The sequence below is a fragment of the Suricata suricatta genome, chromosome 10, assembly GCF_006229205.1.
Source record: "Suricata suricatta isolate VVHF042 chromosome 10, meerkat_22Aug2017_6uvM2_HiC, whole genome shotgun sequence".
In the NCBI taxonomy this organism is placed as follows: Eukaryota; Metazoa; Chordata; class Mammalia; order Carnivora; family Herpestidae; genus Suricata; species Suricata suricatta.
Genome location: NC_043709.1, coordinates 62715272 through 62741512, shown reverse-complemented (window position 1 = coordinate 62741512; position 26241 = coordinate 62715272). Strand labels below are relative to the sequence as shown.

Genomic DNA, 26241 nt, shown 5'->3' with positions numbered 1-26241 from the left:
TTCAAAGAATATTATTGTATAGCATGCCTCTCTTATAACTGGAGAAATTTCATATCAGCCTGTCATCACAGGTAAGTGGTGTTTAGAAACATGACAATATTTCTGATACTGTATTATGAATATTACTGTGATGCTGTATGCCAAAAAATTGTTATAGTGATTCATTAATTCATGAAGGCTACTGTGAAGCAAATCTTATCGATTACTCTAGGCTACCCATAAAGCAATCATATTGCTGCTTCTTTGCTATTAATGAGTGAATCGTTATACCTACAAATAAATATGCATTTTTCACCTTCTATGTTATTGTTGATGACTAGTGTCAGGAAACTGTATAACATCTACTGTATTTTGTGTCATATAATACAGTATTGATGTAGGTACTGACAGATGACTCACCTTGTAAATCAATGATGTAAACTTACAGTATGGATAAATACGGTAGAGTATTATAAATATATTTTCTCTTCCTTCTGATTTTCTTTTAAAAATTTTTTTTTATGTTTTTTTATTTATTTTTGAGAGGCAGAGAGAGACAGTGTGAGCAGGGGAGGGTCAGAGAGGATGGAGACACAGAACCAGAAGCAGGCTCCAGGCTCTGAGCTAGCTGTCAGCACAGAGCCCAACTCAGGACTCGAACCCACGAACCATGAGATCATGACCTGAGCTGAAGGCGGAGGCTTAACTGACTGAACCACCCAGGTGCCCCTCTTCCTTATGATTTTCTAAATAACATTTTTTCTCTAGCTTACTTTAGTGTAAGAATACAGTATACAATGTATATATAACATACAAAATATGTTTATCAACTATGTTTCCAGTAAGGCTTCCAGTCACCAGCAGTCTATTAGTAGTTAAATTTGGGGGGAGTCAAAAGTCAAATACAGATTTTTGACCGTGCAGGGGATCAGCCCCCCTAACCCCGCACTGTTCCAGGGTCAGCTGTATTTGCAAAAGACACAGCTGATAAAGGAATGTTATCCTAAATATACAGAGAACTCTTAAAACTCAATAATAAAAACCACCCAATCAAAAAAGTGGGCCAAAGACCTTAATAAATATTTCACTAAAGAAGATATACAGATGGCAGATAAACCTATGAAAAGTTGTTTCACATAATATGTCATCACGGAAATGCAAATTAAAACATGACACCACTGCACATCTCTTAGAATGGCCCAAATCCAGAATACTGATATCACCAAATAAAGACAAGGGTGTGGAGAGTGACTCCATTCATCATGGGTGGGAATACAAAACAGTACGGCCACTTGGGTAGAGTTTGGCAGTTTCTTACAAAACGAAGCAAACTTGTATCCTACGATCCAGCAGTTGCACTCCTTAGTATTTACCCAAAGGAGTTGAAAACTTGCTTTCATACAAAAACCTACACTAGGATGTATGCAGCAGCTTTCTTCATAACTGCCAAAACTTGGAAGCAGCCAAGATTTCTTCCAGTAGGTGAATGGGTAGACTGTGGTACATCCAGACAACAGAATATTATTCAGCACTGAATAGAAATTAGCTCTCAAGCCATGAAAATACATGGAGGAACATTAAATGGATATTTCTAAGTGAAAGAAGCCAATCTGAAAATGCTACATACTGTATGATTCTAATTATATGACATTCTGGAAAAGGCAAACTATGGAGACAATGAAGAGATCAGAGGTTCCCAGTTAATGAAATCAATAAGACAAATGAAAGACCTAAGGAGGCACTTAATGTGAGATAATTAATGTCTCCTAAATATATTTTAAAAATATTCAAATACTCAAACTCATTCAAAATCAGGAAAATGCTAACTGAAACCATGAGTTCTCAATTCATACCCAGAGACTGGTAGAAAATTAGAGAGTTGGTGGTAATGTGAACAACGGGACCGTTTATATGATGCTAGTTGGCATACACTGTTACAACGTTTTAAAAACAATTTGACTTTGTTTAAAGAAGATAATGGTGTGTGTTCTCTATGACTCAGCAATTCAACCTGGTATACAGTCCAGAGAAACTCATGCTCATGTGCATAACAGGAGTAGCTGTAATAGCAAAAATCTGGCAACAATTCAAATGTCCATCAATAACGGATTCCAAAGTAGATAAATACATTTTATCATAGTCACAGTAGGTGTATGATAAATGAATAACAATTATAGATAACCACATGAGTGAAAGTTAAGAACCTAGTATGAATATGGTAAAGCTAGCTGCAAAAGAAAACTCACTGTATGATTCAACTTATATAAAGTTCAAAAACATGCAAAACTAAACATATTGTATAGAGCAGGACTGTCCAAAGGAACTCTGTAAATATTCTATAACATTGATGTCCGGTACGGTAACCATTAGACATATGTGGCTATTAAGCACTTAAAATATGGCTGACATGACCGAGAAACGGAATATTTAATTTAATTTAAACTTAAATTGTCACCTGTTGCTAATGGCTACCCTACTGTACACCCAGGTTTATAGAGAGAAGCACTGGAATAATAAATACAAAAATTCAGAATATTTCCTTCTAAAGGAAAGAGAAAGGCCAAGAATTTGACCAGGGAGAGATCTGCTTCCCAGCCCACTCATGTAGTGCAGTAGGATTGGTTCTTCCTGGGCCATCAAATTGAGGACTTCAGCTCCTCGCTGGCTACTTCTGGGAGCCACTGCACAGAGCAACTCACAACATGGCAGCCAGCTTCCCTCAGGGCACGACAGGCAGAGAGAATGTCCAGGACAAGTCATAATCTTTCTATAACCTAATCTTGGAAAGGATGGCCCACTCCCTCTGCCACTTTCTATTGGCTAGAAACATGTTACTAAACCCGGCTAACCCTACGGCACCCACTGCGCCAGTGGGGGGCTGGGGGGGTGAGGAGCGGTGATTAAACAAGGCTGTGACTACCAGGAGAAAGCGAACTGGAGGTCATTTTGGAGGCTGCTGCTGGGAGTGATCCCACAAAGAAAGGAAGTGATGGTTACAGAAGAGCGAAGATCTAGAAAACGCAGAAGAAACCCAGGTGCGGGACCTTTGCAGTTACTGGTCCATTGCATTTTTCATTACCCTTTCATGACTTGGCTACAGGTATCTGGTTTTGGCCAGAATATGTAAGAGAATGTGTCAAATCCCTGTGAACTGTCACACCAAGACCTGTCATTTGACCTGCTTCCAAAGCCATAACCCGTCTGATCACATCCCCCCATACACAGAAATATACCCTGTGATTCTCCCTTTTTAAGTATCACCTTCCACTAAGATACTCAGAGAACAGGAGCTTGTGTCCTGTCTGCCCTGGGTCAGTTCATGCTGCAACTTGTTTCACTCCAGGGTGGCCCACCTCCCACCACACCTGGATTTCAGCACGGCCCTGATCTGTTCCCTTTCCCGTGCATCACCACATGCAAGCCCCAACCAATAGCCTCCTTTGATTTAATGCTGTCAACTCTGACGACCTCAGAGAGATGATACGAGCAAGGTGGCTGTCCTTTTACTGACCCCTACTTTAATTCCTCGCCAGGTGACCTACCTCCTAGACTAATCACAGCCCACACTGTTCCCTTGTTACTGACCATGTGGGATTAAGAGAAGCAGCCTTCAGCACAGCTCAAGATAGCAACAATAAAACCATTTAAAACCAAACATTAGATCATCGCTGTCCTTAAAGACCCTGGGTCAACCCACCACAGTGCGACTCTCCTAGATCTCTTCCGGGTTCAGCCTGGCCTTCTGCCTGCTTCCTTCCTCCCTCTTCCCCAGCCTCCTTTGCGCACTGAAAAATTTCTCTTCAGTTCTGCTGAGCAGTCAATGCCTTTACCCTTAAGTAGGAAGCAGGCTCCAGACTGACTACTGCATATCCAAAAACTGTATTAAATGACTCTGCTAAAGGGAAAAAGAGCCATACATGTTGATTTTGGACTCAAAAATCAAATACAAAACCAGGAAGAAGTCTTTAACTTAATTTTTCTCTTACATATCCTGATCAACAATTTTAAGGCATGGCTCCTCTTGTTTGTCTCTGTAAGATAATAGAAAACAGTAAAAATAATAATAAATGTACACACACACACACACACACACACATTATCATTATTGTGATGGTTAATTTGATGTATCAACTTGACTAGACTAAGGGATGCCCAGATAGATGGTAAAACAGTATTTGGGTGTGTCTGTGAGAGTGTTTCTGGATAAGATTAGCATTAAATCAGTAGACTCAGTAAAGAAGACCTGCCCTCACCAATGTAGGCAGGTGTCATTCAATCCGATCCACTGAGAGCCCAAATAGAACAAAAAGGTGGAGGAAGGGTAAAGTCTCCCTTCTGCCTTGATTTGGGACATCCGTCTCTCCTGCCCTCCCACCCCAGGGCTTCCGGTTCTCACCCCTTTGGGTTTGGACTGACTGATACCCCTGGTCTCCCAAGTTCTCTAGCTTGCGGATGGCATATTGTGGGATTTCTCAGGCTCCTTAACTGAGTGAGCCAATTTCCATAATGAATATATTATCTCTACATATCCTATTGGTTCTGTTTCTCTGGGGAAACATGTATGGATATATGTCCATGCCTTTATGTATTCTGTACTGTCAGCCTCGCTGGGCCTCACTACATCTCCTTCCGCTCTTGATCTTCCCCTGCAATCTAGGCCCAGCTCACACCCCTCTCCTTCAGGGACCTTCCCAGACTGCCACCGCCCACACCAGTCTGAATCTGTATTAGGCTTGGGTGTCATGGTTTATTTCTTTGTTCCCCAGGTGATTTTGTCTGCTAGCCAAGTTACAAAGTTCTGTGGGTCAAACGGGTCTTAAAACCCCTCCAGCGATGTGATATTTATTTCAGTACAGGTGCATATGTGAGGTTAATACCTACTGTTCAATGGATCAATTAACTGGTGCCACTTATCTTGTCCTCTCCCCACAATGTTTGGAATGTCCAAAGCCATCTCAGGGATTCTAACAGGGGCCAGGAATGACGCATCTCTCAGGCTTTGGACTGAAGTGACTGAGAGAAAGAGTGAGCAAGCCAGCAGTTACTATCGGCAGTGTTTGTCCTTAACTTTGGTGGTCCTGCAATTTGATTTTATCAGCTCACCCTGAGGTGATCACTTGAAGGGCAAACTACTACAAAACACTGAAACCGATCTGTATCACAGAAAATGCGTTCCCCAGAGGCTACCCTACCTCACATCCCAGCCTCTGCACTGCTCTGTCTTCTGCTTTCCCTCTCCCCTCCTCAGCTTCCGTGCCTCGGTTTAGCTACCCTGACTTCTGGAAGCCTTCCGGACCCTACAAGTCTGAACTAGCAGTGCCCAGGGACCCCGCACCTCCCATCCCACGACAGGCACCCAGCTGTACTGTATGAGCGCAGTGGACATGGCCAGTGAATAAACGCTCGGATGGGGTAAGGGAAGCATTCCTCGGGTGAGTGGGCGCCAACGGGAACAGCCCTATCCGGGCCACTGCACCAGTTTCACGGGCCTCCGACCCCCACGGCCCTGGTCTTCTTAGTGTGCTTGGGCCTCCCACTCCGCGTGCCCACGCACCCAGTCTCCTAGATTACGGCTGGCCGGTGCACACCCCAGTCTCGTAGGCCGCGGACCTCGGTGCACCTCCCATCTCCTAGGCCACGGCCCATATGCGCACACCCCCCAGCCCCGTGGAGCGCCTGCGCACCCGCCCGTCTTCTAGGCCGTGGCCTGCCTGTGCACACCCTGTATCCTAGGCCGCGACCCACCTGAGCACCGCACCCCCATTCCGCCTCCTAGGCCGCGGCCCACGGCCTGCGCAGGCGGGAAATGCCTGCCGCCATCTTGTGCACCAGGAGTTCCAAAATGGGGCCGGGGCTCCTGAGCAGCGTGCTGTTCGTGGGCAGCGCTCTCCTGTACTCAGGATACGACCCGCTCAACGAAAGGACTGGGCGCGGCCACTCGCGGGAGCAGGCGGCCACGCAGGGGTGGCCTGAGGCCCCGCGAACGAGGCGGAGGGTACACCAGGCCCAGGAGAAGGGAGCAGCAGACGAAGAGGGCAGTATACGTTCATTCCTCTCTTTGGACGGTGTCCCGTGCATGTCCCCCACTTCTGTAGTGTTTGGGTTTGGGTCCCTCCCTTTGTGCTATTCCAACCGCCTTTAAAATATACAGACCTAAGCAGTCCAGTCATGACAGGGTAGTAGTCCTTGTAGCAAAAAGGCCATACGCTTATGTAACACACCTATATGCTCCTTAAAACATTAAGGTTGGGTGCCTGGGTGGCTCAGTCGGTTAAGCGTCGGACTTCAGCTCAGGTCATGATCTCACGGTTTGTGGGTTTGAGCCTAGAGCCTGCTTCAGCTTCTGTGTCTCCCTCTCTCTCTCTGACCCTCCCCTGCTGGCACTTTCTCTTTCAAAACAATAAACAACAACAACAACAAATTAAGGTTTGTCATTCCCAATTTAATGATTAATAATTTAGTGAATTCAGAGTTGAAAGGGCCCGTAGGTGACCTTTCCCTCCTACCCTTGAGAAAAATTAACCTAACAAGTTAAATGGCAAGTAGTATAATTTGTAGCTGGTGATTCACAGTCCCAGGCTCTTTAATTGCCATTTTGCACAAGGAACAATGTGATACCTGGTCAAAGAACCCTATCTTGGTTTTATATTTTTGAGGAATAGAATTTCAAAATTAATGAATCATGTTGATTTAATGCCTATTTGCAAGTAATCAATTAAGGCATGTTTGTGTTAACTCCCCTTTAAGATTTTTTTTTCAAAAGATGGACATGCCTTAGGTATCCAGCTTGCTGTATCCATCTTTTAAATAGGAATTTAAAAGATTAGTGTGTTAAGATTAGGTAGTAATGCATATTATTAGATGTTCAGTCCAAATAATGTGTGATTTTTACTTTTAGATTGTGGAATAGCACCACTTGCAGATGCTTTGAAAGAGTCTCGGATTATAGGGGGCACAGAAGCTCAACTTGGTGCATGGCCGTGGGTAGTTAGCCTGCAGATCCAATCAGGCAAAATTCTTGCTCATGTATGTGGAGGAAGCTTAGTGAAAAGTAAGTGGGTCCTCACAGCCGCCCACTGCACTAAGGACACTAGGTGTGTATTCACAACACAATTTCTATTTTTTTCTTCTCTTCGGGAATATTTTAAAGTAATAAAGGACTATTCGATTTCAGCCATGTTCACTTAAGGTGTGTGTTTACAAATAGCCATGATGCTTTATGCATAACATACTGAATATTTGTTGATGTGAATCCTGTAAACCAGAGATGAACACACTTTCTGCAAAGATAGTAAAAGGTTTTTTTGGGTTTTTTTTTTTAATGTTTATTTATAAGAGACAGAGACAGAGCGTGAGAGAGGGAGGGGCAAAGAGAGAGAGGGCGACATAGAATCCAAAGCAGGCTCTAGGCTACCAGCTGTCAGCACAGAGCCTGAAGCGGGGCTTGAACCCACGAACCGTGAGATCATGACCTGAGCTGAAGTCCAACACTTAACCAACTGAGCCACCCAGGTGCCCCAAAGATAGTAAAAGTTTTAAGGACTCTGTCACAGCTACTCAACTCTGTCACTATGGAACCAAAGTAGCCACAGACAATACAATTGAATAAGTGTGCTGTGATCCAATAAAACTTTATTTATGAACACTGAAATTTGACAAAATACTATTGGGGGAGGGTCCCAACCATCTAAAAATATAAAAGACATTCTTTGTTTATGGATGATACAAAACTAGGAGACAGATTTGGATTATGGGTGGGAGTTTGTTAGACTTTGCTTTAAATACAATTTTCTTTTAGCTTTTACAACTATATTGTAACCATGTGTTTGTCCTTCTAAAGATTGGATCAGGAGTTTGTTTTTTTTTAAACCAAGAGCTACATGTTTTATTTTGTATTCCTCGGACTAATATAGGTCTTGGCCTACTTTACAGAAGACATAAATGTTTATTGATTCTATGGATGATGTCAGTCTTAGAGAAGTAGGATTTACCACAGTTAGACTAGAACTTCATGACCCTCATAACCTTTTAAGATGAAGGTCTAAGAAAAGAAGCTTTGGGGAAATGATGGGACCTGTCATACAGTCTCCCTTTAGTCTTTAATTTATAAGAGAACAGCTCTCTTGGAGAAGAATGAAAAGTCTTTAAGAGGAACTAACAAATTCAAAATTCGGTTGAGGGCAACCGGCCTCATGGGGTACATAAAGTTTTAGTCTGTGTGCCTCATTTTAAAAAGTAAGCTCTGTGCCCAACGTGGGGCTTAAACTCAGGACCCTGAGCCAAGCGGCTCGGTATACTAAATCTTTGAAACATGCATTTCAGTTTCATAAATCGGCCTTTTGAGGAACAGAGGTAGAAAAATAGTCAGATACTAAGGTATAAACCAAGGGAGGAGATCTAGAAAAAAAGTTGCAGAGTTCAAATCAATTCTGTTCTTTCAAGGGTGAATGCTTTACAACTGTTTCTAACATGCTCTCTTTAAAACTTGCTTTTCAACAGCATTCAGAAGGAAAGGAGGGAGGAAAAACCTGCTTGGTATGGTTCGAAAATTCTTGGAAAAGCTTTTCTTGCCTACCAAGTCCTGACATTGTTCTTTTTACTGGTCTAGTCCTTTGACACGGTAGGAAGAACAGTGAGTTTTGACTGAGGAGACCCATGGCCTAGACTTCTGCTGACACTCTGGTGCGGAAGCTTGAAGGAAGTTTCCAAAACCTACCAGATACATGACCTTGGTCAAATAATATAGCTTTGTTGTATTGTCATAGAATCTTAGAGTTCAAAGAGGCATTTTAAAGGTCCTGTATTTGAATCCTTCTTACAGTATTGAAGTGGGGGGCTCTCGAGTCTGAGACAATGATTGCTTCAGTGTTCTGAGCCAAGCATTTTTCCTTACTTAATTTTACTACTGTTTACAACCATTTTTTGCTGTAGGGAGACCCTGAGACTCAAGTGTTAAATACCTTGCTCATGGCTAGAGCAACAGAATCAGGGATCAAATCCAGATTTGCCAGAATGAAAACCCACCCATATAACGATAACTATACCATATGGCTCTCTACTTGAAACATCTCTTATGATGATGGACTGCTACCTTGGGAAGAATCTCATTTCTTTTTTTGGACAGCTCTCGTTCTTAGAAAGCTTGTCTCATGTTAAAATACGTAAAAGCAGCGTGAGCTCAGGCAAGTTACCGAACCCCCTGCTCTCTAGATTCCCCCAGCGTGAAACAGAAATAATAATAGTTATCTCAGAGTGTTACTGGGAGGGCTTTTATTTTTAAAACACAGAATTAGGGGCGCCTGGGTGGCTCAGTTGGTTAAACATCCGGCTTCGGCTCAGGTCATGATCTCACGGTTCATGAGTTCGAGCCCCGTGTCGGGGTCTGTGCTGACAGCTCAGAGCCTGGAGCCTGTTTCAGATTCTGTATCTCCCTCTCTCTCTGACCCTCCCCTGCTTGCACTGTCTCTCTCTGTCTCTCAAAAATAAATTAAAAAATAAATAAAAATAAAAATAAAATAAGGGCCTTGGTTTTTTATCTGCTTTCTGAAGCCAGATATATTTAACCCAATTCTTCCAATTATTTAAAGATAATGTTCATATTCCACTTAACATTTCTCAAGACTAAATCTCACTGATGTTTTTACTTCTGTGCTCCACATTTATTGGATAATATGTTATATGCTAGGGGCTGGGCTGGGTGTGAGGAGTAGACATCACTGAGGCATAGTCTCTACTTTTCAGAGCGCCCTCCTGTCAGGGGACTGACTTTGCCACCTTTATTCCAGTTCCTCATTTATCTTGCACCGTCAGTTAGCCCTTATTCCTTCTTAAAACAACCATTTGTCAAAGACTTGCTCTTAGATTAAATACTGTCTAAGGATGTTAAATATAATTCTGTGTTTTAAAAATTTGTTTTCTGTTTTTTATTTATTTTTGAGAGACAGCAAGAGCAGGGGAGGGTCAGAGAGAGAGGGAGATACAGAATCCGAAGCACAGAGCCTGACGTGGGGCTCGAACCCACGAACTGTGAGATCATGACCTGAGCCGAAGCAGGATGCTTAACCAACTGAGCCACCCAGGCGCCCCTAATTCTGTGTTTTAAAAATAAAAGCCCTCCCAGTAACACTCTGAGATAACTATTATTATTTCTGTTTCACGCTGGGGGAATCCAGAGAGCAGGGGGTTCGGTAACTTGCCTGAGCTCACGCTGCTTTTACGTAGCAGCCCCCTGATTTCAAGCCAGTTCTCCACCCTGTGCTGTTTCACTGAACCTCAGTGTTTCTTTAGATATTTCAATGTCTCTCTGGTTTCTTCCTGTAATACTCACAGATGTGTGGGTCACTCCACCGTTATTTAAAAATCCAATCAACCTACCGTAAACCCTACCTGTTTCTGTTCTTCCCCTCAGTCTTAGACTCCTCGAGAGACCCCCTTTTGCTTCATCTGCCCTGACTCATAACATCCCAATTGCAGTCTGATTTCTTTGGCCAAATCACACTATTAAAGATCCTCCTCCATGCCAAATCCAATGACCTCTTCTTAGTCCCCATCCTATTTGATTTTAAGCTTATTTATTTATTTTTGAGACAGAGGGAGAGTGTGTGCAAGCGGGGGAGGGGCATAGAGAGGAAGAGAATCCCAAGCAGGCTCTGCACGGTCAGCACAGGGTCTGACACGGGGCTTCAACTCATGAACTGTGAGATCGTGACCTGAGCCCAAACCAAGAGTTGGACACTTATCTGACTGAGCCGCCCAGGCGCCCCTTCTATTTGATCTCTATAACGTGGCAGAGTTGACCACTGCCCTCCTTGAAATGATCTTTTTTCTTGATTTGTAAATCACCATCTCTTTTTTTCTCCTTTTCCTTGACAAGTCTTTGTCATCATCTAAATGGCAATGTTTCTAAAGTTCCACTCATCCTTTTGCCTTATCATCTGTAGTCTTTGCTAGAGAGGTCTCATCTACTTCTGTTTCAGCAGTCACCACGTACTGGAAACTCACCTGGAGAGCCACATTTCCAGTTCCCTATGACACATTTATACTGGAGTCACCCGTCTCAACAATTCCGAAAATGAATTTTTAAAAATCTTTCCTCTACAATCCTATTCTTTCAGATAACACCATCACTAAGAGCTCCATTACCTAGAGTTAGCTCTCTCTGCACAGTATCTCTTACATTTCTTGTCTTCCAGTACTCTACACTGATTAGAAATCAATTCAGAATATCAGTCTCCCTACGCCTAGCTCATCACTGATACTACTTAACACTTAGACACTACTACTATGCTAACTAGCCTAATGCGTGTGAGGTGTCTCACTGTGGCTGTTGTTTTTGTTTTTTTCTCAGAAAGAGAGCACAAGAGTAGGGGTAGAGGGGCAGTGGTAAAGTGGGAGAGAAGGGGAGAGGGAGAGAGAGAGAGGAAGAGAGGCAGAGAGAGAGAGGGAGAATCCCAAGCAGGCTCTGCATCCAGTATGGAGCCCAACTTGGGGCTCAATCTCACAACCCTGAGATCATGACCTGAGCTGAAATCAAGAGTCAGGTTCTTATACGACTGAGCCACCCAGGTGCCCCTCACTGTGATTTTGGTTTACATTTCTCGAATGACTAGTGACATTGACCACCTTTCCATGTACTCATTGCCCATATGTATATCTTCTCTGAACATCTATTCAAACCTTTTGCCCATTTTTACTTGGGACTTTTGCTGAGCTGTAGGAATGTTTTTTATATTCTTGCTACTAATCCCTTATCAAATATATGATTTTCAAATATTTTCTCTCATTCTGTGGCTTGTCTTTTCACTGTCTTGATAATGTCCTTTGGTGCACAAATGTTTTTAATTTTGAAGATGTCCAATTGATTAATTTATTTATTTTTGGTTACTGTTTTGGTGTCATATCCAAGAAATCACTGCCAAACCCAAAACCATGAAAGTTTCCTCCTGTGTCTTCATTTAAGAGTTTTTTTATCTTACTTTTATATTTAGGCCCTTATCCATTTTGGGTTGATTTTTGCATGTGATGTAAAGTAAGTGTCCAACTTCATTCTTTTGCAAGTACATATACAATTGTGCCTGAAAATTTTGTTGAAAAAGGCTGTCCTTTCCCCACTGAATTGTCTTGACACTTTTGTTGAAAATCAGTTGGGCCCGTATGCAAGGGTGTACTTCTGGGCCTTTCTATTCTTTTCATTTGGTGTGTGTGTATCTGCCGGCACCGCACTGTAGCTTTGCAGTAGTTCTGAAGTCTGGAAATGTGAGTCCTCCAACTAGAGTCTTCTTTTTCAAGATTGTTTTGGCAATATGGGGATCCCTTGACATTCTGTATGACTTTAGGATGGGCTTTTCTATTTCTTCAAAAATAAATCACTAGGGTTTTTAGAGGGATTGCATTGAATCTATAGATTGCTTTGGGTAGTTATTGTCATTTTAATAATATTAAGTCTTCCAATCCATGGACACAGGATCTTTTTCCACTTTTCCATTCATCTCTTGTTTAATTTCAACAGTGTTTCACAGTGTTCAGTGTATATAGCCTGGGTGGTTTTTTTTTTTTTTACTATTATTATTTGAGAGCGAGGAAAAGCAGGGGAAAGAAAAGGGGAGGGAGAGGAAAAGAGAGAAAGAAAGGAAAGAAAGAGAGAGAGAATGAATGTCAAGCAGACTCCATGCTCAGCACAGAGCCTGGTATGGGGCTCGATCCCATGACCCTGGGATCATGACCTGAGCCAAAATCAAGAGTTGGACCCTCAACCACCTGAAGTGCACCTCGGTGCTCCTACAGCCTGTTTTGTAATCTTATGGTCTGAATATAAATTGAAGTAAGGAACATAAATTGGGTAAGTTTAGAAAAGAAGAAAGATTATTACTTCAAAGTAGCTCAAAGCAATGATTTCTTTTTACAGAAATAGAACTAGGGTTCAAATTTTGGGGTAAACGTTCTAGAGGTTACCTAATCCACTTTTAAGATAGCTAAATATCTTCTCTTTCCTTGGGAGAACTTCTAGGAAGTAGAATTGCAGAATAAAATACAACGCAACCTTTTATAGGCTATTGATACACGCCGGCAAAGAAGCCATCTGTGTATCCTTAACACAGGAATATCAGTTCCTTTGTTTTTATGACTTTGTTTATCCTGAGCATCACCCTCAAACACACACACACACACACACACACACACACACACTTTGAAGGATGAAGAGGAATCTCACCGCTTGTAAACAACAGTATCCAAAGTGAAAGGTCCTCCTTCCCCGTGCAATTCCAGATGTAACAACTATTAAATGCTTAGGGTTTTAATTGTTGATTTTGACCTACAGACTTTCTGGTTTGGAGTTTTACTTGTTTTTTTTTTTTAAAGACTGTCAAAATCCATAAGCACATCCTGTTTTATATACTTATAAATCAGTTATCCATTTATAAATTGATCAAGTCCTTTTTCCTATCAATGCCATTTATTCATCTACATTTTCTTTCTTGTTTTTTATAATTTTCATGCTAATTTAATATCCAAATGTTTCATTCTAAAATTTCAAAAATTTACAAAAGTAGAAGGAATAATTTAGTGAATTCCATGTACCTAGCGCCCAACTTCAAGCTGTCAACTCATACCTGATATTATTTCATCTTTATCCTCACCAACTCCTCCCCCCTTCAAGTATTTGGAAGCAAATCTCAGACATACCATTTTATGTATCTCTAAAAGAAATAAAGGGGCACCTGTGTGGCTCAGTCAGTTAAGCATCTGACTTCAGCTCAGGTCATGATCTCACAGTCCGTGGGTTTGAGCCCCGCGTCGGGCTCTGTGCAGACAGCTCGGAGCCTGGAGCCTGCTTCAGATTCTGTGTCTCCCTCTCTCTCTGCCCTTCCCCGTTTGCACTCTGTCTCTGTCTTTCAAAATAGAATAACAAAGACATTTAAAAAAATTTTTTTTAAAGAAATGAAGATGCGATTTAAAAGATTTCTGCATTAAAAAAGATTTTTGAATTTAAATATTTAATCCATTTTGAGTTTATTTTACTGTTTGATGTTTTTCAGAGATTTACTTTTATTTCACTTTTCAAACTAGTTAGTTTAGCTAAGTATCCCAATACCATTTGTCGAATAATTCATTCTTTTGTCCACTGGTAAGAAGTCCTACGTTAATCATATATTAAAGTCTCATGGGAGCACCTGGGTGGCTCAGCTGGTTAAGCATCCGGCTTTGGCTCAGGTCATGATCTCACAGTTCATGGGTTCGAGCCCCACGTTGGGCTCTGTGCTGACAGCTACCTCAGAGCCTGTAGCCTGCTTCGGATTCTGTATCTTCCTCTCTCTCTGACCCTCCCCTGTTCGTGCTCTCTCTCAAAACTAAATTTAAAAAAAGTAAATAAAGTCTCATGTACTTAAATCTGTTTTTGGACCCTCTGTCCCACTGATCTTTTTCTCCTTTCCTACACCATGATATTTGGCTTTTATTTGATGCGACTTTATGTACATGAAAGATTCAATTTTTCTGATTAACCTGAAAAAAACAAAAACTAGTGGGAGATTAAGAATACTCACTTAATAAACATGTTTATAACAACATTTATTCTCTTTCAGGGATCCTTTAATGTGGACAGCTGTGGTTGGAACTAACAATATACACGGAGGGCATCCCTCCTCCAAGAAGATAAAAGTGAAAGCAATCATTGTCCATCCAGGCTTCAATTTGGAAACTTATGTAAATGATATTGCACTTTTTCATTTAAAAAAAGCAGTGAGGTATAATGACTATATTCAGCCTATTTGTCTACCTTTTGATGTTTTCCAACAACTGGACCAAAACACAAAGTGTTTCATAAGCGGCTGGGGAAGAACAAAAGAAGAAGGTAACTACAGTCTGGATTTTATTTGTATATTTTTCCCTGGTGATTAGAGAGGGTGAATCCTTCTATACATTTATCTCTTTATACCATGAGCTTGAGCAATTAGTCTTTATAAGCCATTGAAAAGGAAATGTGTTTATTTTTCTTGTATTTTTTTTCTTCCTTGTGGGAAAGAGGAAATTATCTTCCCAAGCAGAAATAGAGACTCTCTCTGGTTATATTGGGCAAGACACTTGGACCCCTAGACATTCTCAGAGAGAATGACAGTTCTAAGTGTTTCTGTTGTTCCTGAGACTCACAGGCAATATGGGTCCGTAAGAGAATGGCTTATCTTAATAAGCTTCTGGCTGTAAGGGATCAAATTCAGGGTCCTTTTTATTTAATGTCCTGCTTAGTATCAAACAGGTTGATCGCCATCTCTTTTTTTTAGTGCACAAACAGGCACTAATTATTGATTGATTGAACTATTGGGAAGAACAAGTAAATGTAGAAACGAGTCTCTGCCTTATGAGTTAACAATAGCTACTATTTGAGAGCATTTACCATGTCTAAGTCCCTTTTTTCTAACTATATTATTTTATCTTATCTTCAGAATATTCCTATTAGGAAGTTAATGTTATTATTCCCATTTAACAGACCGGGTATTGTGGATCTTAGAGGTTGAGAAGCTGGGACACAAATCCAGATCTTCCTTATAGTAAAGCCTGAATATCTAAGTACTACATTAAGTACAAGTTGCTCTTGAGGGAATCAACATCTAGTTAGCAATACAAGAGTTCAAGTGTTGAGACTCTTTTCTATTCACCAAAGAAACTAGCCATTTAAATATGTATAGATCAGGGGTGCCTGGGTTGTTCAGTCTGCTAAGTGTCTGACTTTGGCTCAAATCATGAGTTTGAGCCCTACTCAGAGCCTGGAGCCTGCTTCAGATTCTGTGTCTCGCTCTTTCTCTGCCCCTCCCCAGCTCGCTCTCTCTCATTTATAAATAAACATTAAAAATTTTTTTAAAAAGAATTATTAGTGATAAAGAAGGTCATTTTTATTTAGAAAAGGTTTAACTCACCAAGATGGTAGAACAATTGTAGACTTCTGAGCCTAATAAGACTCAGATAATATTAAGGAAAAGTAGAATTGTACAGCAAACATTATAATTCCTCTGTGATGGTAGGGAGTTTTAATACAACACTATTTTTATTATTAACATATCAAACAGATAAAAACTTAGTAAGGATTTGGAATATTTGAACAATGTAATTAGCAAGCTTGATTTAATAGCCAATCAGTGCCCTCAAAAAATTAGAGAATTTTGTCCTTTCAAGTACAGGTAGAATCTTTACAAAACTGACCACTTTCAGTGGGTTCAAGCTCTGCATCAGGGTCTGTGCCGACACTCAGAACCTGGAATCTGCTTTGGATTCTGTGTCTCCTTCTCTCTCTGCCCTTCGCTGCTCACACTCTGTCTCCCTCTCTCTCAAAAATAAACAAACATTTAAAAAATAATAATAAATTGACCACTTACTAGCCCATAAAGCAAATCTCAAAGTTCAAAGGATAAGTAATGTACAAACTATGAACTATGATTATGATTAATTTAGAAACAATAAAAGGGATGGGAATTTTGGCCGTGATGGCATGGGGAGGATGGCAAATCTTCTCCACACCCGTAAGATATAAACTGGACAAAATTGCCAACAGCAACCACTTAAGGGTCTTGGAAATCAACCAAAGCACATAACAAATTGAGAAAGGTTTGCTCATCATAAGCAGTTATACATTTGGGTGAAAGAGGAATTTGAAGCTTTCTTGTTTGTGGTTGTTCCTAACTCCCCTCTCAGATCAATCAGTGCAATAGTTTCACCAGGGTCACGAAGAACAGAATCTTGTTGCCAGAGGAGGTGAACTCTATCTGGAACAACAGATGAAAATCCAGGCTAACAGCATTCTCAATAAAGTAGTGGACCCAGTAAGAGACAAACAGGGGAAACTCACAGCTCTGCCGGCCTGGGATGATAGTCCTAGATATAGCCAGCAGTAGAACAGTCAGAAATTTGACAGAAAAATCCTGAAAATGAGAGTGCTATAGAATAGTTCAGTAAGCTCTCCAAACATCCTTGGCTGATTGGGAAACCATACATGTGTCACAATAAAGAGAAAAGCAAAGTGGATTTGAAAACTGACTGGACTTTGAATGCATTCCCCAACCCATACAAAGATGTATTCACCAGCAGCCCAAATCATTGACTGACCCCTAAACTATGCAGATATGCATGTAAGCCCCATGAATCTAGGCTAACAGTAAAAATCAGAATTAAGACATTGAGCAGAGACATCAACAGTCACAACAGAGTCTACAATTTAAGTCCAGTCAAATTACCTTAAGAAAGACAATAACATTCTTTTATGTTTATTTTATTTATTTATTTATTTATTTTTAGAGAGAAAATGTGAGCAAGGGAAGACCAGAGGGAGAGAGAATCTTAAGCAGGCTCCACACTTAGTGCAGAGCCTGATGTAGGGCTCGATCTCTCACAACCCTGGGATCATGACCTAAGGCGAAATCAAGAGTTCGATGCTCAACTGATGGAACCACCCAGGTGCCCCTGACTACATGCTTGAGGAAGGAATCGAAATAGAGTTGTTACATTATCTAAAGTGCCCATTTTCTTTCTTTTTTTTTAATGCTTATTTATTTATTTTTGAGAGAAAGAGAGTGGGAGTGAATGCAAGCAGGAGAGGGGCAGAGGAGGAGGGAGAGAAAGAATTTAAAGCAGGCTCCAGGCTCTAAGCTGTCAACACAGAGCCCAATGCAGGACTCAAATCCATGAACTATTAGATCATGACCTGAGCTGAAGTTGGACACTTAGCCAACCTAGCCACCCAGGTGCCCTTAAAGTGCCCAATTTTCAACAAAAATATAAGACATGCAAAAACAAAACAGCAAACAAAAAACAACAAAAACAAAAACCCAAAAGTGTCACCTGTTCTCAGGGGGGAAATGGTCAATAGAAACAGACTCTGTATAGGCTCAGATGTTGAATTTAGCAGATAAAGACTTTAAAGAAGCTCTTTAAAAATATATTTATTTTGAGGTAAAGAGAGAGTGCAAGCCAGATTGGGGTGGGGGGGTGGGTAGAGAGAGAGAGAGAGAGAGAGAGAGAGAGAGAATCCCAAGCAGGCTTGGCACTGTCAGCACAGAGTCCAACGCAGGGCTTGATCTCACGAACCATAAGATCATGGTCTGAGCTGAAATGAAGAATTGGATACTAAACTGACTGAGCTACTCAGACACCCCAAAAAAGCTCTTTAAATGTGCATAAGTCAAAGGAACTATTTTTCAAAGAATTAAAGGAAAACATCATGACAATAATTTACCAAATAGGGAATATTTATAGAGAATTCATCAATTTTCAAAAGAACTGAATAAAAAGTCTAGATATACGAAATGGCACAGGAATCAGTGAACTGAAACAAGCAGTAGAAGTGACCTAATCTGAAGAACATAGAGAAAAAAATATTGAAGAAAAATGAAAACACACTCAGAGACCTGTGGCACAACATCAAGTACACCAACATGTGTGCAATGGGATTTGTGGAAGGGGGAGAGAGAAAATGGGGAAGAAAACATATGCAAAGAAAATATGGCCCCAAACTTTCATGAAAAACATTTACAAAAGCTCAATGAATCCTCAATTAAGATTAAAAAAGAGAGAGAGAGCCACACTTACATTCATTGTAGTCAACAAAGGATGTGCAAGGTCTGTACATTGAAAACTTCAAGGCGCGCCTTGGGTGGCTCAGTCAGTGAAGCAACTTAACTCTTGATTTCAGCTCAGGTCATGATCTCATGGTTCATGAGACTGAGCCCTGCTTCAGGCTCTCTGCTGGCAGCACACACCCTGCTTCACAGCCTCTCTGTCCCCTCTCTCCTTGCCCCTCCCCTGCCTGTGCGTGCCCACAGTGCTCTTGCTCTCTCTCAAAATAAACATTAAAAAGAAAGTAAATATTTTTTAAAAACCCTGCAAAACATTATACAGAGAAAGTAAAAAAGACCCAATAAACGAATGTCATAATAATTTATGTATCAGGAGAGTCATTATTGTTAATGTTGCAAGTATCTCTAGATTGACCTATATATTCAATGCAATCACTGTCTATATCCCAGCAAGATTCTTCATAGAAATTGACAAATTTCTATGAAAAGGCAAAGGACCTACAATAGCCAAAATTATCTTGAACAACAAAGCTGAAGGAGTTACTCTAATTTCATATAAGACTATAGCCATCAAGACAGTAGACAGTATGGTATTGGTTTGTTTTCTTTACTGAGAGCATAGAGATCAATAGAACACAAGAGAGTCCAAAAAAAAAAAAAAAAGAAAGAAAGAAAAGGAACCCAACTTACATTTATGGCCAACTGATTTCTTTATACACACTTTCTAGAAAAGGCAAACCCACACCAACAGTAATCATATCAGTCATTTTTTGAATGTGGGCTGGAGGTGGGATTCAACTGCAGATGGGCAGGGGAGGACCCTCTGGAGTGAAGGAAATATTCTAAACGTGGGTTGTGGTGCCAGTATAAATTTACCAGAAACCATTAAACTGCAAGCTTACAGTGTGAGAATTTATGTTATGTAAATTAAACATTAATAAAGATTTTTAAATTTTCTTAACATATGCTTATTATTGAGAGAGAGAGAGAGAGAGAGACAGAGCATGAGCCGGGGAGGGGCAGAGAGAGAGAGGGAGACACAGCATCCAAAGCAGACTCCAGGCTCCGAGCTGTCAGCACAGAGCCCGACATGAGGCTCAAACTCACAAACCACAAGACCTGAGCCAAAGTCGGACACTTAACTGACTGAGTCACCCTGGCGCCCCAATAAAGTTTTAAAAAATGACAAAAAGAGGGGTGCCTGGGTGGCTCAGTCAGTTAAGCGTCCGACTTTGGCTCAGGTCATGATCTCATGGTTTGTGGGTTCAAGCCCTGCCTTGGGCTCTGTGCTGACAGCTCAGAGCCTGGAGCCTGCTTCAGATTCTATGCCTCCCTCTCTCTCTGATCCTCCCCTGGGTGTGCTGTCTCTCTCTGTCTCTCAAAAATAAATTTAAAAAATTAAAAAAATTTAAAAATAAGTAAAAATGACAAAAAATTTTTTTAAAACTCACACATTTAGAACATTCAAAATACACTACTAAATAACTCCTATGTCATAATAACTTTACATCCTCAGACCTGAAGTGTAATGTATATACTACACAGAAAAGCTTGAATGCCACAACTTCAGTCCTATATAAAAGGAGATACAAAGCTTTAAATACATACACCTACAGGCTCAAAAATATCAAAGAGTAAATATCTGACCTGATAGAGACAAAAAGGCTAACCACCAGGCATTAAATATCCAACTTAAAAAGTTTAAAAGAACATTACATGACCAATAGAAAGCAGAAGAAAAGAAATAGAGAGAAGCACAGCAATTAATGAATAGAAAATAAAGTAGAAAAATGAGGACCAACAAAGCCAAAATCTAGTTCTTTGAAAAAAAAAAAAAAAAACAACCAAACCAACCCCTGGTGAGACTGATGAGAAAAGGAGAGAAGACACAGACACCAATGTTATGAGTTAAAAGAGAAAATAATACATTAAGCTATGTTATAGTCTCAATTTTAATACTTAGATAAAATGGATAAATTCCTAGAAAATTCAAAGTAATCCAAATTGACTAAGAATAGTCCTATAAAGAGTAAAGGAAATGATTCAGTAATTATTGTTTTCAAAAATAAAACACTGGAATTCAGAACAAGTGAGCCCTACCTCAATTACCAGAAATGGATTGTTTAAATCTCATATGAAAACTTTCAAAGAATCCAAAAAGAGGGAACACACTCTCTTTTTACTAGTCAGTTTATGATTTATAAGTAGAGTATAGTACAAGAAAGGCCAATATTATAAAGGCAGACATTCCAAACAAATCATAAGCACACTGTATCTATCAAGAAAATATAAACAGAATTCAATATAACCAAGATGAATTTATCTAAGAAATTAAGTAAGGGTGATTTAATGTTAGAAGTCTCTTGATGTAATCCACCACAGTAACTGATTAAAGGATTTTTAAAATATGATTATTTCAATATGAGCAGAATAAGCTCTGTTAAAAACATAACAGTCTAGGGGCACCTGGGCGGCTCAGTCTGTTAAGCCTCTGACATCGGCTCAGGTCATGATCTTGTAGTCGTGACTTTGAGCCCCACATTCAACTCTGTGCTGACAGCTCAGAGCCTGGAGCCTGCTTCAGATTCTATGTCTTCCTCTCTCTCTGCCCTTCCCTTGCTTGCACTTTGTGTGTGTGTGTGTGTGTGTGTGTGTGTGTGTATGTGAAAAATAAATAAATTTAAAAAATTTTTCGACAACAATCTAGACACAGATGTGAACTTCCTGAACCTAATTAAGGTTATCTACTTCCAGACTACAGCGAATATCATTATTACAGAAAAATATTTCTCTTAAAATCATGAACAATTTCCCCCACCAGACCTACATTTATCAGTATTGTAGTAGAGGTCCTAGCAGGTGCAGTCACACTAGAAAAAGCTGCAAAACACATGTGACTTAGCTAATAACAAACCCCTCGTTACTCACAGATGATGGGACTGTCTACATTAATAAAGAGTCTATAACACATCAGACTTAAGAGAGTCTAGTAAAGTGTCCAGATATCAAACCAAAATGCCAAAATGTTCATTTTTATACACTATCAATAGTTAGGAAATGTAATTTTCAAAGTTAATAAATGTCACACCCACAAGGATGTCTATAATCCAAAGTTAGACAGGAATGAATGTTGACAAGGATGTGAAGAAATTGGAACCTTCATGCATAGCTGGGAGGAATATAAAATTGTACAGGTGTTTTGGAATATAGTTTGGCAGTTTCTCAAAAAATTAAATATACAGTTACCAAATAATTCCGAACTTCCACTCCTACGTACGTACCCAAGAGAAATGAAAACACATGTCCACACAAAAACCTGAACTCAAATGCTCATAGTAGCATTATTCCTATTAGCAAACAAAACAACCACCTAAAGATCCATTAACTGATAAATGGGTAAACAAAATGTGGTATATTCATTCCAGGGGGCATTATCTAGCCATTAAAAGGAATGAAGTATTGGTACGTGCTACATTATACTAAGTAAAATAAGCTTGACATAAAAGCTCCCATATTGGAGCTCCCATGTATATGATGAAATGTCCAGAATGGGCAAATCATAGAGACAAAAAATAATTTAAAGGAATTAAACTATGAATGATTAAATTTTTCTTCCACAATCTTCCTAGGCATACATGCATATATGGATACAATTTACCTAATTGTTGAACCACTTTGGAAAGAAAACCAATACAACATGAACATTTAATATTGCTGTCAAAATGCCTGCTCTCCAAAATAATTTACTGGTATTTTTTTGTTAATAGGTAATGTTACAGATGTGTTACAGGAAGCGGAAGTACATTATATCTCTCGAAAGATTTGTGATTCTGAGCAGAGTTATGGGCAAAAAATTCCTACCACTTCATTTTGTGCAGGTGATGAAGATGGAATTTTTGATACTTGCAGGGTAAGACCAAATAATTTTCCTCTGACATATTTGCTAAAGCAAGAGGCAAACTTGAGCAAGGCCTTTGATCACTTTCTGGGGAAGTCTTAATTATCAAGGTTAAAAGTAGTAAATTCTTTTTTCTTTTTAACTATGTTCCAACAATCCAAATCCTATTGCTTTCCTAATTCCTTGGTTTCATGGTCAACTTTAGGCAAAATTTGTCTTGAATCTTCCTTTTCTTATCAACAACTTTATTGAGATATTAATTTACATATGTCTAATTCACTCATTTAAAGTGTATAACTCAATGGATTTTTAGTATATTCACAGAGCGCTGCAACCATAATCTCCATCCGCGTCACCCCAGAATGCAGCCTCTGCCCGTTAGACTCACTCCCCATTCTCCGCCCACCTGCCCTCGGACCTAGGCAACCAGTAATCCCTATAGATTTGCCTGTTCTGGAAATGTCGTATGAATGGAATCATCCAATATGTTTTGTGACTGGGTTCTTTCATTTAACATAGTGTTTCTAAGGTTCATACATGTTGTAGGATGTATTAATATTTTATCCATTTCATTGCCAAATAATATTCCACTGTATGGATATGTCACAATTTATCCATTCATTAGTTGATGGACATTTGAGCTATTTCCTTTTTTTTTTTTTTTTGGCTATTATGAATAATGTTGCTGTACACATTTGTGTATACATTTTTATGTGTCTGTATGTTTTTATTGCATTTGGAAACTCCACCTAGGACTGGAATTGTTGGGTCAGTGTTTAACATTTTGAAGAAATGGCACGCTCTGCTCTAGATGGCTGCACTATTTTATATTCCCACCAGCAACAGGAAGGCTCCAATCTCTCCACATCCCTGCCAGCACTTCTTATTGTCTTTTTTTTTTTTAATATTTATTCTTGAGAGAGACAGACCGTAAATGGGGGAAGGGCAGAGGCAGAAGGAGACACAGAATCTGTCTGAAGCAGGCTCCAGGCTCTGAGCTGTCAGCACAGAGCTGACGCAGGGCTTGAACTCACAAATCACGAGATCATGGGCCGAGGTCGAAGAAGTCGGACGCCCAGCCGACTGCACCACCCAGGTGCCCCTACTGTTTGTCTTCTTGACTGCAGCCACCCTCATGAATGTGAAGGGGGGGTATTATTTATGGTTTTCATTTGCATTTCCCTACTGACTAATGATGTTAACCATCTTTTCATGTGTTTATTAGCCACCCATTTGTACATCTTCTTTGGATAAGATTTGTCTATTCAAATAGTTGGCCCATTTAAAAACGGAGTTATTTGTCTTTTTATTATTGAGTCATAAGCACTTTTTATATATTACAGATACAAGTTTCTTGCCAGATAATATGGCTAGCAAATATTTTCTCCCATTCTGTGGTCTCTCTCTTCATTTCCCTGATGTTACCATTTGTAGCACAGATTTTTATTTCATAAGTCCAACTTACCTGTTTTTTGGTTTTGTCTCTTGTGCTTTTTGAATCTTTCTTTATTCTACTTTTCTTCACTACTTCTAAATTTATTAGCACTTCACTCCCAAGCAGTATTCCATGCTCTAACCTTTTCCTACTCATTCTGATTTCTGCAATCCAGGGTTTAGCTTTCCAGTGTCCTTTTCCTTTTCTTTTTTTAATTTTTTTTTACATTTATTTATTTTTGAGAGACAGAAAGAGACAGAGCATGAGCAGGGCAGGGGCAGAGAGAGAGGGACACACAGAATCGGGAGCAGGCTCCAGGCTCTGAGCTGTCAGCACAGAGCCTGATATGGGGCTCGAATGACCTGAGCTGAAGTCGGATGATCAACTGACTGAGCCCCACCAGGCGCCCCTTCAGTGTCCTTTTCCTTAAAATTTTTGCTGCGTAAAACAGTAGAGAATCTAAATCTAATTGAATTGCATTCATAAGCAAAACATCCTCATTATTGGGGAGCCTTGTGGCTCAGTTGGTTAAGCGTCTGACCTCAGTTCAGGTCATGATCTCACAGTTCATGAGTTCAAGCCCTGCGTTGGGGTCTGTGCTGACAGCTCAGAGCCTGGAGCCTGCTTAGGATTCTGTGTGTGTGTGTGTGTGTGTGTGTGTGTGTGTGTGTGTGTGTGTCTGCCCCTCCCCTGCTCACACTCGGTCTCTCCTTTGACATTCCTTCATTCAGTGCCTACCTTATATAGAGAAACTGAAAACACCTTAGAAACACACGCCTTAATCTTTAGGCACTGAAAGTGTTGTCTCAAGGCCCCAGTTGTTCTGATGATTAACAGTCCTCAGTTATAGTGTTTTGGTGCAGACAGTCTTGTATAAACTATGACGGACATTCATTATTGTAACACGACTGAGAGGCCTAGCCATTTATTCCCGTTACCCTGCACCAGCCAACGTTAACACTTGGAAAGATGCCATCTCCTGCAAGATGCCAGTTTACACTTCTCTTCTAGTTAGCAAGCCTGGCACACAACTTCAAGAATCCTTTATGCATTTTTTTAAATGTTTATTTATTTTGGAGACAGACAGAGCACAAGCAGGAGAGGAGCGAGAGAGACAGGGAGACACAGAATCTAAAGCAGGCTTCAGACTCCGAGCTGTCAGCACAGAGCCTGACGTAGGGCTTGAACTCACCAGCAGTGAGATCATGACCTGAGCTGAAGTCGGACACTTAACGGACTGAGCCACCCAGGCGCCCCAAGAATCCTTTATGTGTCTTAAAGTTGCACTTTTCACAAACAGCATCAAGCAATGAAAGTATTCTAATAGTACTTACAGTATTTTTGCACACTCCTTCCTAAATTGTATTTCCCTGAGTAATTACACTAAAAAGTCCAAACAATTTGATTTATAGTATCCTGGTTCAACACCAGGCATGTAAGAAGTTTATCTACCAGCTTTATGGCTCCTCTAAATATCAGTCCAGACTGAATGCTTTCTGTCTGAGTTGGAATGTAAACCTGAAAATCTATGGTTCTTTATAACTTGAAGATATATTGAAAATGTATATTGGGGCTCCTTGGTGGCTCAGTCAGCTAAGCATCTGACTTCAGCTCAGGTCATGATCTCACGGTTTGTGGGTTCGCGCCCTGTGTCGGGCTCTGTGCTGACGGCTCGGAGCCTGGAGTCTGCTTGGGATTCTGTGTCTCTGTTTTGTCTCTCGACTCCTTCCCCACTCACGCTCTGTTTCTCTCTCTAAAATAAACATTAAAAGTTTTTTTCATAAAGTGTATATTTATATCAATTTATGATTAATGGGATTAATTTATTTCAGCCTTACTGTTGTTTAAAGAGTACTAGAAGCAACTAACACTATCTTAGGACTTTTTTTAATAGGGTGATAGTGGTGGACCATTAATGTGCTACTTACCAGAGCACAGTCGATTTTTTGTGATGGGAATTACCAGTTACGGATATGGCTGTGGTCGGAAGAATTTTCCTGGCGTCTACTGTGGGCCTTCCTTCTATCGCCAGTGGCTGACAGACCACTTCTCCGGGGCGAGCAGTAAAGGCATCTGTAACGTAAATCCTCTACTTGGAAGGGTCCTCATAGCCTCAGCTTCTGGGGTCTTACTAGGAATTCCATAATGAAATCCTGAAGACCTTTATCTCGCATTGTGTCCCTTCCCATGTTCCACATAATGAAAACTATTTGTTCTTTTGGCAAGTAATTGCCCACTTTACAGTTCTCATGAACGTTTTTTGTAACAAAAGGATTGCGACATTTTAGACATGTGATTATAAATTTGGCAGTGAATCACATGCCTCTTTGATGTATTTTGTTTGTTTTTTTTTTTTTACTTTATAATCA

The 26241-nt window shown here is 40.3% G+C and overlaps 1 protein-coding gene and 1 long non-coding RNA gene across 2 annotated transcripts; one reads left to right on the top strand and one right to left on the bottom strand.

Moving 5' to 3' along the window:
- Positions 1-3880: 3880 nt before the first annotated feature.
- LOC115305440 lies at positions 3881-5613 on the bottom strand. Its single transcript, XR_003914783.1, has 3 exons — positions 5534-5613; positions 4861-4992; positions 3881-4010 (listed from the first exon to the last, which is right to left on the bottom strand). It is a non-coding gene; the product is annotated as an uncharacterized LOC115305440 (long non-coding RNA).
- A 172-nt stretch (positions 5614-5785) lies between these two features.
- Positions 5786-26228, top strand: TMPRSS12 (transmembrane serine protease 12). The gene is made up of 5 exons (XM_029955683.1): positions 5786-6014; positions 6878-7073; positions 14562-14830; positions 22307-22449; positions 25767-26228. Exons 1-5 carry the CDS (start codon positions 5786-5788, stop codon positions 26016-26018), a joined length of 1089 nt encoding a protein of 362 aa, XP_029811543.1. The 3' UTR covers positions 26019-26228.
- The last annotated feature ends 13 nt before the right edge of the window (positions 26229-26241 follow it).

Excerpts from the sequence above, each read along its gene's own strand:
- TMPRSS12 (XM_029955683.1), top strand. The coding sequence starts at position 5,786 with ATGCCTGCCGCCATCTTGTGCACCAGGAGTTCCAAAATGGGGCCGGGG. Across the intron at positions 7,074-14,561 it reads CACTGCACTAAGGACACTAG|GGATCCTTTAATGTGGACAG; the intron begins GTGTGTATTCAC and ends ATTCTCTTTCAG. Across the intron at positions 22,450-25,766 it reads GAATTTTTGATACTTGCAGG|GGTGATAGTGGTGGACCATT; the intron begins GTAAGACCAAAT and ends TTTTTTTAATAG.